The sequence below is a fragment of the Electrona antarctica genome (assembly GCF_951216825.1).
Source record: "Electrona antarctica genome assembly, chromosome: 12".
In the NCBI taxonomy this organism is placed as follows: Eukaryota; Metazoa; Chordata; class Actinopteri; order Myctophiformes; family Myctophidae; genus Electrona; species Electrona antarctica.
The window spans coordinates 15,505,136-15,519,236 of record NC_136793.1 but is presented as its reverse complement, the minus strand read 5'-3'; the positions used below and the strand labels follow the sequence as shown (position 1 = coordinate 15,519,236).

Here is a 14,101-nt window from a genome sequence, read left to right as displayed (position 1 = left end):
CACAAATTGCACAGGGCAGATATGAGTTTTGTACCATTGCACGTCATTGTTTCAAAAAAGGTGATTAACCTGCCCCACTTTGAATAGTAGGCCCTGATTGATCTCCCAGCGAAAATGTAATTCAAACAGAGGAGCAGATTTTGGCTGAACTGTCTGGTTTCCAGGCTATTAAGTTCAAACCCATGTCACCAGATTCAAATCATGTCACCAGATTCAAATCATGTAACCAGAATCAAATCATGTCACCAGATTCAAACCAATGTCCCTGAGCCAGAATGATGCCCATGAAATCCCCTTCTCTAAAGAAAAACCCCGTCCTTGAACGCCAGGAATTTGCCTTATTTGCGAGTTAGAATTCCTGCACGGTGTGGTTGTGCCAGTCAGGAAATCCCTCATAACTCTATTCCCAGTCACAGAAGACAAACCTGTACATCTAAACGGGGAAACATCTTTGGAATGCCTGATCTATACTTCATCGTGCACCGAAAATAGACGACCTACAAGTACACAGAAACTGGGGTAATTACAAAAAAGTAGTTAATATAGCATCATGGTAATTTTAACCGCTTCATCCATTTACATCTGCTATTTTTACTGGGTGCCGCTGGCACAAAACAAAACATGTTCAGAAGGGAGGGCGTCCACGGCCAAATATATTTCAATTCAGGGGTTTCCTTAACATGAAAGAACCACTGCGCAAAATCAAGCATACTGTAAATCGGGCGTAAACCCCACAGCGGGAATCCCTGGGGTTTGTTTGGCGTATCCTTTCCTGACCTGGGATCCTTAACTTGGCCTCCACTCCTCAAGGCCACAGCGGGACAAATACCCACATTACCACGTGTTTACGCTCGCCCGGGGCCCACACCAACATGATGCAATCCTTTATTTGTCATACCGCACATTTTATTTTGGCTAGCACACACCAATTACTCCTGGATGTGAACCGATGGCGCGGGGTTCACGTCCGCATGGCAGCAGCGTGCCAAACCCAGCTTGTGAAAAAGGAATACAGTCACATGAGTTGTTTGTGTGTGACGGTGTTTGGCTGAAACCGAGATTGCATGTCAGGATGTTGATTTTCCCACACATACATACACGTACTCGCACGCACACACGCACACGTACACGCACACGCACTCGCACACACACGCACGCACGCACGCATGCATGCACACACACACACACACACACACACACACACACACACACACACACACACACACACAAACACCGCTCAGTTTTGTCTAATAATGGACCTTCATGGAGAAAACAAATGGTGGAAGAAGATGGGAATAGGAAGGCAGGTTTAATCGAACAACAACATGGCATCATTTCAAAGTGCTTTACACGAAACATTCCACAAGCTCAAAATGTGTCGCTTCGCACCGTGTCTCAAGCTTGTGCGCCTGCTACCTTTGATGCTTTTGTGTGACGCTGTAATGATGAGGGTGTTCATTTACACAAAACAAAACAAACACAGAAACGTTAGAATATGGAGATAATAGGTTTCTGCCTAACAGAAACAATGTAGTAATGTCCTGTACATTCACACAGCACTACAAAATAGCTAACTCACTAATAGTAGAGTAGTGAGTGATGTCAGTCACAGCCATATAGGCTGTGTGTGTGTGTGTGTGTGTGTGTGTGTGTGTGTGTGTGTGTGTGTGTGTGTGTGTGTGTGTGTGTGTGTGTGTGTGTGTGTGTGCGTGTGTGCGTGTGCGTGCGCGCGCGCGCGCGTAATGGTTAAAAAACTATGTTTAAAGATAGCTTTACAATTAGAAAAATATTCAGATGGGGTTTAGTGTTAGGATGAGGCAATATAAGTTTGGTTTAAAGATTTATGCCAGATGTGTCGCTCACCGAAAAATTGTAGATCTACTATTGTCCGGCTTTAGGCTTATGGCCAACAACTCTTTAAATATGACATTCATTAAACCGACATGTTGATGTTCTCCAGTAGCCTGTGTGTGTGTCCATGTTAATGTTGATGTTCTCCAGTAGCCTGTGTGTGTCCATGTTTGTCAGAGGCTGTGGGGATACAGTATGTTCCTAACGTGTGCCAAACGTGTGTAAGTGGATATGGGCGAGTTCTCAACCACTTACAGTAAGCCCTATGCTATGCTGTACTTTGACCAAGCACGTGTGTCCACGACGTGTCACATAGCGCAAGTAGCAGATCTTCTGTCAATCTTGAGAACAAATATATAATTATCGATTGTTTTTGAAAACATTTAACAACCTAAATCCTGTATGAGGTCAGGGTTTGTGGTTGAGAGTTTCAAAATCTATACACGGTTGTAATCGGATATCGTCTTTTTTTTTTTTTTAAATGTTCTTTTTTTTTTTGTGGCTTTCGCCTTTATTTTATATCTTTTATGGAGGGACAGACAGTAGGCTGACAGGAAATGGGGAGAGAGATGGGGGGAAGACATGCAGTAAAGGCCGTCGGGATCGGGAGTCGAACCCGCGGCACACTGCCAGACTGGATTACCAGCCAAGGTGCCTGGACCACTGAGCCATGGCCCAGGCCCGGATATCGTCTTTATCGAGTGGAAACCTCATATGTCCAAAACTGTTGCTTTTCAGGATTAAAATGGAAAATTTCAAACACTTTGTGTTTGAAATAGACACTTGTGCTTTCTAAGGTGTGATTTGGGGCCCTACAAACCCACAACGTGTTGCAGTTGCGATGCTTTGTGGGCTTGTAGATCGGCTATTCTCTGTTCACGGCACAACACTGGCAAAACAACTGAGCATGAGGCAGGCATAAGGCCAGCTCTATATCTCCTTATCCTATATCCTCCAACTCAGTGGTTCTAGTGGTCCGGGGACCACTAGTGGTCCTTGAGGGGGTTCTAGTGGTCCGGGGACCACTAGTGGTCCTTGAGGGGGTTCCAGGTGGTCTTCTTATCCAACGACAACAATATATTCTTTAGTTTGAGAGTCGGAGAGGCTAAATCTCATCAAATGGCGTTCCGTGGCTCAAATGCCGAATAATTAATGGGTCTTCGTAGGAAAAAGGTTGAAAACCACTGCTCTAAATGTGTAGTGCTAATCCTAACCTGTCTCTTCCATCTGTTACCGGCCACATTTAGAACAAACATGGGAAAGTTCTACTCATCCATACAATGATGTGTAACCAGGGTGGGCTGCAGCCCGGGGGCCCCCGACTAGGGGGGCCCCCAAAATGTTTTATTTTTATTTTTTATTTTTTTATTATAAATCCAATTCAAGTGAAATGTGTGTATAGTTATTGTATTTAGTTGTATTATGGTTAAACCAATGAGAGCTTCTGCCTGGCTGCCTGCCTGCCTGCCTGCCTGCCTCTCTTTTTAGGGGCCCGGGTACCCCAAAATGAAAACAAAATAGCCCAAAACTATTTGGGCTATCTTGGGCTATCTTGGGCGGGCTATCTTGGGCGGCTCCGCCGCGCGCCCCAAGGGGGGCCCTCAAATTTGCTCCAGCCCGGGGGCCCTCAGCAAGGTAAATCCGGCTCTGTGTGTATGATGTATTATTGTGTTCATTTTTGTATGTTGATGAATTGAATACACAGTATGACCACAATGGAGACATGTTCCCGGGACGTTTTTGTGTTATCCTTTTAGCCTTAAAGGACCACTTCACCACTTTTCAAATTATCTTCATATGATTGGTCCTCATTAATGTTCTTGATAAAATATCCCAAAGAAATTCTACCCGGTCTGTGTTCTTATATATATATATATATATATACGCACACACACGCACACAGTACACACACGTACACACACACACGCACCCCTCAGTCTCGTTGTCCCGCGGGCCGCAGCCAGCATAGCATCAGTCGTTGCTTTTTCAAGTTCCTTGTTTGTCTGGCAGCCGGCCAGGGAGGGGGGGGGGGACCGTTTAAAACGTAACACTCAGCAGACGTAGAGTCACATGAGCCGTAACCACTCCACCAAGCACACACCCACCCATGAAGCTCTGTGTGTGTTTGTTCTGTAGTTCTCGCAGAAAGGAAGGAAAAAAAAAATTTAAGCGCCTTTGGGGCTCTTAGATTGACCCCTCACTCCTCCTTCCTGCCCTGCAACCCCCCCGCCCTCCCCTCCCCCCAGGCTGACCTGGTTGTTCAGCAGACTTATATATTATTCTCTCCGCAGAAGAAGGGGAAATGCAGTGAAAAGAGGCTGTTTTTTTTGGCAGGCCGAGTGGTTTTAGGAAGGCTCCTGGGTATCAGCTAGCATCATCCTGTTATTGGACATTTGGAGCAACGAGGTCTTAGCCGGAATACAGACTTATAAAGACATGTAATACGTCCTTTGAACTCCTTCCCGGCCGCACATGCGCGCTCTCACACCCACACATACTGTACACACACACACGCTCACGCACACAATGCGCTCTCATAGCTTAAAGTTTTGGAAGCACGGAGCAGGCTTACATCATTCGGGTTTTGTTGAAACAACTTTATCCTCCTTTCTCAACCCTTTTTTTTCTCTCAACCGCAATCTCTTCACTATACTGTTTTCTTTTACGGTTACTGTTAAGGTCTCTTACTTCATTTATATACTGGAGGGTGACGAGAGAGAGAGAGACACATGATCTTGCTCGCGACCCTTCAACCAACCTCACACGTAGAACACAAACCTCCTTACATCGTATCAATAATGGATGAAGTAGGTAGATAGATATGTTTTATTGATCTTGTGGGGAATTCCAGATTTCTTATCCCAATATGATGAAAACTTTTGATGTCTCCTTGGGACCCAAACTAATGGAAATAGCAGATCTACAAACTCAAAACTGTGAGCTTGTACATAAGCTATTTTCACTACTTCTTAAACATGTTTCCTAACTTATGGAATGTCTTAGATTTTTCCTTGATTTCTTCATGAAATTACTGGGAAAAAAAACATTGACATTGCATGTTTTTAATTAAAAATTTGAACATGTTTTGAAATAATTATATTATATGTCTGTCTGTCTGTCTGTCTGTCTGTCTGTCTGTCTGTCTGTCTGTCTGTCTGCTCTCTAGGTGTTTCATCCCCAACATCTACGCGGCTCTGTGCACGGCCGTGCTGGTGCCTCTCATCTGCCTGGTGGGCGTCCTGGTGGTCTTCATCCATGCATACAAGGTCACCCAGCAGTGGAAGTGCTACGACGACATCTACCGCGGACGCGTCAACAGCACAGGTAGCACGTGCGCACGTGCACACACCTTACCAACAGCAGGTGCATGTGTTTGGTCCGACGTATACTATAACAGTCCTACAGTCATGAGTCCGAAAAACCCAACCCTAAACCTAACCTCACCGGAAGCCACAGGTTCGTTTTACCTCGCCACGGGTTAGTTTTAACCTGCCACGCATGTCGGGAGCCACAGGTTCGTTTTACCTCGCCACGGGTTAGTTTTAACCTGCCATGCATGTCGGGAGCCACAGTTTTGTTTTACCTCGCCACGGGTTAGTTTTAACCTGCCGCGCATGTCAGGAGCCACGGGTTTGTGTTACCTCGCCACAGGTTAGTTTTAACCTGCCACACATGTCAGGAGCCACGGGTTCGTGTTACCTCGCCACGGGTTAGTTTTAACCTGCCACGCATGTCAGGAGCCACGGGTTAGTTTTAACCTGCCACACATGTCGGGAGCTACAGGTTCGTTTTAACTCGCCACGGGTTCGTTTTAACCTGCCACACATGTCAGGAGCCACGGGTTCGTGTTACCTCGCCACGGGTTAGTTTTAACCTGCCACGCATGTCGGGAGCCACAGGTTCGTTTTACCTCGCCACGGGTTAGTTTTAACCTGCCGCGCATGTCAGGAGCCACGGGTTCGTGTTACCTCGCCACGGGTTAGTTTTAACCTGCCACGCATGTCAGGAGCCACGGGTTAGTTTTAACCTGCCACGCATGTCGGGAGCCACAGGTTAGTTTTAACCTGCCACGCATGTCAGGAGCCACGGGTTAGTTTTAACCTGCCACACATGTCGGGATCTACAGGTTCGTTTTAACTCGCCACGGGTTCGTTTTAACCTGCCACACATGTCGGGAGCCACAGGTTCGTTTTAAGTCGCCACGGGTTAGTTTTTACCTGCCACGCATGTCAGGAGCCACAGGTTCGTTTTAACCCGCAGCACGGTTTAGTTGTAACCGGCAGCGCATGTCGGGAGCGACGGTGTTGTCGACTGGTAGTATGTCTAGCAAGTGTCCCTGCTTCATCTCTCTCTCAGCTGAAGGGGTCCTTGGCCTGAAAAACCCTGAAGACCCCCAGGTGTGACACATTCACAACCATCCCTCCCAGAGAATAATGCAAAGGTTGCATTGAGCTAAATGCTAGAGAAGATACAGTTACACACAGAGCATGCTTTGTGTTCCGTAACCTCTGGTATATGTTTCACATAGCAGAGAATGACAGACACACACTGGCTGTATACAATGTAATGTAATGGGACTGTCCCCACCAAAACCACACTCCCTGTCATTTAGTATGGGAGGGGGGGTTAGGGTGGCCTGTGTTTGGACTGTGTGTGTGTGTGTGTGTGTGTGTGTGTGTGTGTGTGTGTGTGTGTGTGTGTGTGTGTGTGTGTGTGTGTGTGTGTGTGTGTGTGTGTGTGTGTGTGTGTGTGTGTGTGTGTGTGTGTGTGTGTGTGTGTGTGTGTGACTGTGTGTGTGTGTGTGTGTGTGTGTGTGTGTGTATATACACGTGTGACCCACAGCAGTTGTTTACACCACACAGCTAATCCTCAACAGCGGCCCGCGGCTGCCAGGCTATTTTTACAGCCAAGTCGAACTCTCTCCAAAAATCTCTCCGTCATTCCAGTCCTGACCTGCCTCGAAACACTGAGTCTAATTATGCAACCATTCTGAACACCCGCAAACACACACAAACACACACACACACACACACACGCACACGCACACGCACACATACCGTACAGCTCATGTTCAGTTCACCCTCTCACCATCCTGTACAGCGGTGGTTCTCAAAGTGGGGTCCGGGGACCCCCAGCGCATCACTCCGTGCCGTGCTGGGGGTCCGGGGACCCCCAGCGCATCACTTGGTGCCGTGCTGCGAGCCCGCACATCTGCTGTTTTTGAAAAATCTCAAAGTATCACAATTATTTGGAACATTTTAATACTTTTGAATCGTCTCATCTGGGGTGTGGGGGTCCCTGGCACGCAACATTTTCAGAAGGGGTTCTGTTGGGCCAAATACGGGTAATTTACGTAGAACTACAACTGCTGTCCAGTTCTCCCTCTCTCTCTCGCCCAGGCCCACCCACGTAGTCCGCAGCGTTCCAGGTCCATCGGTGTCATGGGCGGGCCTTAATCCATGGCCATTGGTGGGAATCCTGCAGGCTTAGATTGGTGCTGCGATGTCGAGGCCCTCCAATGACAAAGCAAAGCCCACATTAGTGCCAGTCCCGTGACTGGCATCGCCATGGCCCGCAGTTTGTGCCCACTATAGCGCTGTGTGTGGGCCACCACTGAACTTGTGTGTGTGTGTGTGTGTGTGTGTGTGTGTGTGTGTGTGTGTGTGTGTGTGTGTGTGTGTGTGTGTGTGTGTGTGTGTGTGTGTGTGTGTGTGTGTGTGTGTGTGTGTGTGTGTGTGTGTGTGTGTGTGAGAAAACGATTAGAGCAGTGGTTCTCAAAAATAGCAGATATACAAGCTCACAGCATGCCACTTCGTGCTGTGCTGTATCTGATAACTTGAATGAAGACTCATTATTTATTTTTTTACAGTGTAAAATAAAGTTTTTCTCATCCTCCCTGTTTTTCAGATACCTGACACCACTCCCCCCCCCCCCCCCCCCCTTCCAAACACACACACACACACACACACACACACTGGTTTGAAGTGAGGCGGGGGTTGGGACGAGGTCATGGTGGTTGTGGTTGTCAGATTAAGTCGTAACCACAAAACTGTCCCCAGTGTACACTTCCTCACACAGCTACGTCCCTCGACCTAAAAGGGAATGATTTAACATAGAGGGTGAAAAATACCCACGAAAATGTGATATTTGTACTTCTCTGAACAGCAGCTACGTTCCTCGCCAGAATGGAATAGAAATTCACGCGAGAAAAAAGTTGAAATGTGATATTTTTGGCAAGCGCGATCTTGGCCAACGTATAAAATATGGATGAGGGGGTTGATTGTGATGCTGTATTAACACATTTAGCTGGACCCCACTTTGAGAACAGACTTGGACCTCCCAAACATTCTGGCCAAGACTCCCAATCCACACCTTGTGCGATCGAATCCCCCTGCCATCAGTATTTTACCAACAACTGCGGACTACTTTTTTTCTTTTTGGCAAGTATAGTTTCAGACCGACAGAGGGGCGCCGTCTCAGGTGAACTTGAACTACGAGAGACACCACCATGCGAGCTAAAGCGAGCGAGTTGCTGTATCGAACGTTACGAAGTTCGCTTGAGCCGACTCGGCCCCCGTCCGAGTTGCAACCCGATATAGAATAGTAAATCCTCGTCTCCCAGAGTCCCGCAAGTAGGGAAAGTCGCCGGGCATCACCATTTACACAAAGCCGGCAATTCTTGTGAATGTGAAACATGACTAGAGGCCAAGCAGTCCCTCGTGCATCACAGGGGACGTTCGGGAGGCGAATCAGAGGCAGCTTGGCAGTTGGCATTACTCCGTTGTTTATTAGATACATGCCTGCTGCACCACCCGCGAATGCCTAGTTAGAGCAACATGTAGTTCGTTCATCGTAATAGTTCTCGTGTGGACAACAAGTTTACCCGGCGCATACTGTATGTTATTGCAACGAGTCATGGCAGAACACACATTCCAGACAGAAGGCTTGATGTTACTCCTCACATAGTACAGACCAGAAGGCTTGATGTTACTCCTCACATAGTACAGACCAGAAGGCTTGATGTTACTCCTCACATAGTACAGAACTCTCCAGACAGAAGGCTTGATGTTACTCCTCACATAGTACAGAACTCTCCCATCGAGGTCAGAAGGCTTGATGTTACTCCTCACATAGTACAGAACTCTCCCATCGAGGTCAGAAGGCTTGATGTTACTCCTCACATAGTACAGAACAGAAGGCTTGATGTTACTCCTCACATAGTACAGAACTCTCCCATCGAGGTCAGAAGGCTTGATGTTACTCCTCACATAGTACAGAACTCTCCCATCGAGGTCAGAAGGCTTGATGTTACTCCTCACATAGTACAGAACTCTCCGATCGAGGTCAGAAGGCTTGATGTTACTCCTCACATAGTACAGAACTCTCCAGACAGAAGGCTTGATGTTACTCCTCATATAGTACAGAACTCTCCCATCGAGGTCAGAAGGCTTGATGTTACTCCTCACATAGTACAGAACAGAAGGCTTGATGTTACTCCTCACATAGTACAGAACTCTCCCATCGAGGTCAGAAGGCTTGATGTTACTCCTCACATAGTACAGAACTCTCCGATCGAGGTCAGAAGGCTTGATGTTACTCCTCACATAGTACAGAACTCTCCGATCCAGGTCAAATGTATGTTTGCCAAGGAGGTGTGCAGGTGTTTACCTGGTATCCTAATTACTTAGAAGCACCAAATTGTCCTACTTGCACTCAGTTTACATTACTATCTACCCAGTCATCTGTCGACTATAAGGGTCCACCGCCGTTTTACTTTGAACTCTGCACATAAGAGGGACATAAGAGCATTCTGCTAAAGGCCTCAATTGTAAGTTGGGGTCATGATTGTGGGGGCGGGGCGGTCGGTGTGTGCTCTGCCGAGCACCTTAATGTTCTGCTTACACATACTGTTGAAGAAGAACCAGAGCACTAAGAGTTAATCTCACGCACGCGCACATGCGCACACACGCGCACACACACACACACACACACACACACACACACACACACACACACACACAAAAAGAAACAGCAAATAGCCGAGAAAAATAGACGTGTTGCACGGCAGCGCATTGTGCGACCAAGAATACATTTTCCTGGGTGAGTACGTGGGTTTATGTTGGCCTCAGATTCAGGAACAACAGGCGAGTACGCGTCCGCATTGTATGAGTCACTCTGCTACAGAACAGGGAACATCTGAGCACTTTAATTAGACTGCAGCTTCTCGTTAACCCATTAAGACATAGGGCCCGTTCTCCAAATGCCAAGGACCCCCATGGATTGTGTGTGTGTGTGTGTGTGTGTGTGTGTGTGTGTGTGTGTGTGTGTGTGTGTGTGTGTGTGTGTGTGTGTGTGTGTGTGTGTGTGTGTGTGTGTGTGTGTGTGTGTGTGTGTGTGTGTGTGTGTGTGTGTGTGTGTGTGTGTGTGTGTGTGTGTGTGTGTTCATTCACTGCGTCCGTCTGTCTATTGGTAATGTGTGCATCACTGCTCCGTGTATGCGTGTATAAATATCTATTTGCGTGTATGAATATCTATTTGCGTGTATGTATGTGTAGGCACCTGTAAGGTGCATCATACTGTATTTGCATGTGCCGCCTTAATATGCTAAGTTTCACGCGTGCCAGTGTGCGTGGTATCATCAATGCCATGCGCCATGGTATCATCAATGCCATGCGCATGCGCCGGCGTTTTGTGATACCGCCTAAGTAGCGTCTCAGAATTTGTCTGATTTTACTAATTTCTAAGTCGTATTTTATACATCGATAGTTTTAGATGCCTACTTTAACCGGACCAGGTGCTTTGAATGATCGGATGCACCGTTCACAAGTATAGTCCACTGAAATCCCCTCCTGCATAGGATCAGTAGCCGTCACTACTATATTGAGGTGTGTGTGTGGTAGGTAGGCAGACAGGCATCAGGCCTACATGATATTCTTCAGACTAATTATTTAGAAATTAAACCTAAATATAGCATTTGTATTTATAACCATTTGTCTTCTGAGGACAGGGAAAATGGTCCTTGTGTCTGTGTTTCTGAAATTACTATTATACTTCTGCGGACATTTGGTCCTCACGAGTATAGTAATACAGGCACACACACACTTGTTGGCAAACAATATTTTGAGAGAGTTTAGTGGCGTTTCACAGGGCTGTATATCAGAGTATTGACTTTCTCTCAGCGTGTCCAGACTCTAAGGAGAAGTAAAAAAGCCAATGTGAGCTGAATTATTGCTCGGCGGTCTTTCGTTATGGTTTTTACTGCTTTCAGAGAACAGAACAGAGGTTAGTGCTTGGTGTTCCACCTGCTAAATGGTAAATGGTGCATTTATATAGCGCCTTTATCCAAGGCGCTTTACAGAGATTGTGCATTACATTCACCCATTCACACACACATTCATACAACAGTTTATCAAGACTTATTGTTCCTTCAACACTGCAGTACAGCCAGCTGCAGGGACGTGCACACATAGACATCAAAGGGGGCTTCAGCCCCTGCCCTTTTACCTGTCTGTAAAACAACTGCACTTTCCAGACCACGAATGCAGCATTTACTACATGGTGAAAGAAATGCAAATGCCACTCCTTTCCATGCCATGCCGGAAGACAGCATTCTGGAGAATTGCTTTTTTCCCCCGGAAGTCTCCTGAACTTGAACACAGCATTTTGCATTGAAAAAATGTGTTTATAAATCCAAGTCGTACACCGCATTTCCACTAGCAAAAGAGTGCTGGGTTGTGCCCCGAAAATAGCTGATCTACAAGCTCTCGTTGTGAGTTGTAGATCTGCTATTTTCGCTATTTTTGTCCAAAAGTGCCTTCTTACGCGATTTCAGCCCCCGCCTCTCTGACACTCTCTGCACGTCCCTGGCCAGCCGAGGTAAGTACTGTAGTTAAATGTAAGGTATTCTCAGGCATTCTTGCTTTACTTGAGTATTTCCCATTTCCAGTACTTTTACTTCTACTCCACTACATATCAGAGGCAAATATTGTACTTTTTTGCGGCTTTCGCCTTTATTTTATTTTTTATAGAGGGACAGACAGTAGGCTGACAGGAAATGGGGGAGAGAGATGGGGGAGTGACATGCAGTAAAGGCCGTTGGGATCGGGAGTCGAGCCCGCGGCACACTGCCAGACTCGGACTACCGGCCAAGGTGCCTGGACCGCTGAGCCACGTACAAGCTGTGCATTGCGATGCATCCCAATGCGTTGCAATGTGACACATTGTGAGCTTTTAGATCTGCTATTTTCAAAAGATTTTAAAAAATGTTATAAATTTGGAAACTTGTGAAATGTGACATTCTACATAATGAGTACTTTTGGTACATTACGTACATATATATATATATATATATTTTTTTTTTAAATATATTTATTGCATTTTTCTTTCTTTTTTTACAAACAGACAATACAACAGAACAATACATAATACATCAGACATACAATTACTTAAAAAAACAAAAACAAAAACCAAACATACAGTACATACATATAAATACAGTATATTTAAATAAAATAAGGGCACTTAGACTGGTAACCACAACAGAGTCCTTATGGCCACAAGACCAAATAGCTGCAGAGAATACAATTAAACAATTTCAGTTTCCACCATTAAATAAGATAAATCATTAACCGTAATATACTGGATAAACCGTCCCCATATCCTATCAAACATCTCTTGTTTATTTTTCAAAGTATAAGTGATTCTTTCCAGAGGAAGACACAATGACAGCTCCCTAAACCACTGAGCAATACTGGGTTTGCCTATCTTTTTCCACGATAAAGCTATAGCCCTTTTGGCTTGTAGTAAACATATATCTAGAAATCTTTGTTCGCTACTCTGAATCTTATGGCCAGGTGGGCAAAGACCTAATAGAAACAGTTTCGGGTCAAGCTCAATATTTATCAACAATATCTTCTGAATCTCCCTCCTTACTTCTTCCCAGAATTCTTTCACTCTTGGGCATGCCCACAGACAATGGAAAAGTGTACCTTTGTCTTTACCACATCTGATACAAGTATCCGGAATATCTGCACTAAATTTATTTAATTTCTCTGGAGTGATATACACCCTCATCAGCCAATTATATTGCAATAGTTTTAACCGAGTGTTACCCGTCTGGGATTGAGCCTCCGTACAGGCCATGCTCCACTCTTCCAGTGTCAATTCCTCTTGTAGATCAGCCTTCCATGCATTACATTTGGATTCAGAGGATTCGGGAGAAAATTCTACTAACATAGAGTATAAATCAGAAATGATGCCATTACGTACATATTGATGCCAATATTTTTGTACTTTTACTCAAGTACATTTTTAATTCCAGACTTTTACTACTTCTATATTGCAATATTGATACTTTTACTTAAATTAAAAAAATGGGAGTACTTTTTCCACCACTGCACACAGAGTGACTACTGATGCTTCTGGCTTTTGTGTGTAGATGATATCGAGGCTGTCTGGACACAATCCTTACATCTCCATCTTTCATCTTTTTTTGTACGTGTCGCACAAACATAGATCAAATAGCTGGGGGTCTACAAGCTCACAATGTTGTGTGCTTGTAGATCTGATTTATTTTCGTAACTTTTGTACACTGAAGATTTCTTTGCCTCTAATGATGACACGCCGACGCCGTAAGCGTGTCATTGTATCTGTGATACATACAACCGCTCTCAACCACGTTGGTGTCTATATGTTGGGCATCATACACTGAAACATAAAACACCATACAAGGAATATACAAGGTTGTCTTAGCTTTCTGCCTGCCTGACTGTGATTTGCAGCCACATTGACTTGCATGTACTCTCTGCCAGGTGTGTGTGTGTGTGTGTGTGTGTGTGTGTGTGTGTGTGTGTGTGTGTGTGTGTGTGTGTGTGTGTGTGTGTGTGTGTGTGTGTGTGTGTGTGTGTGTGTGTGTGTGTGTGTGTGTGTGTGTGTGTGTGTGTGTGTGTGTGTGTGTGTGTGTGTGTGTGTGTGTGTGTGTCCTCCCACTGTCAAACTGCACTGGCAGTGTTTATGTCCTTTGTACAAGGTATTCCTGTACTTGTATTCCTTCATTATGTGGACATAAATAAACATTTCAAATGTGTGTGTGTGTGTGCACGTTCTTTATCAAGCTCCTGGATCTGGTGGGAATTCATTCTACCGTGCACGCCAACCAACCTGTCACAGAACAAAATAAATAAATAAAAGTGCGCCGGCATGACGGCTGATATCATCGTCGGTCGCGTCCTGATGGTCAACATTTTCACTT

The 14,101-nt window shown here is 45.5% G+C and overlaps 1 protein-coding gene across 1 annotated transcript in view; it reads left to right on the top strand.

Annotated features, from left to right (window-relative positions):
• The window catches only part of adgrv1 (adhesion G protein-coupled receptor V1), a gene marked incomplete at its 5' end in the record, with an annotated part of 297,728 nt that overhangs the window by 246,825 nt on the left and 36,802 nt on the right, over positions 1-14,101 (top strand). Inside the window, 1 exon segment of the mRNA XM_079516851.1 lies at positions 5,018-5,175. Coding sequence (XP_079372977.1) covers positions 5,018-5,175 — 158 coding nt within the window.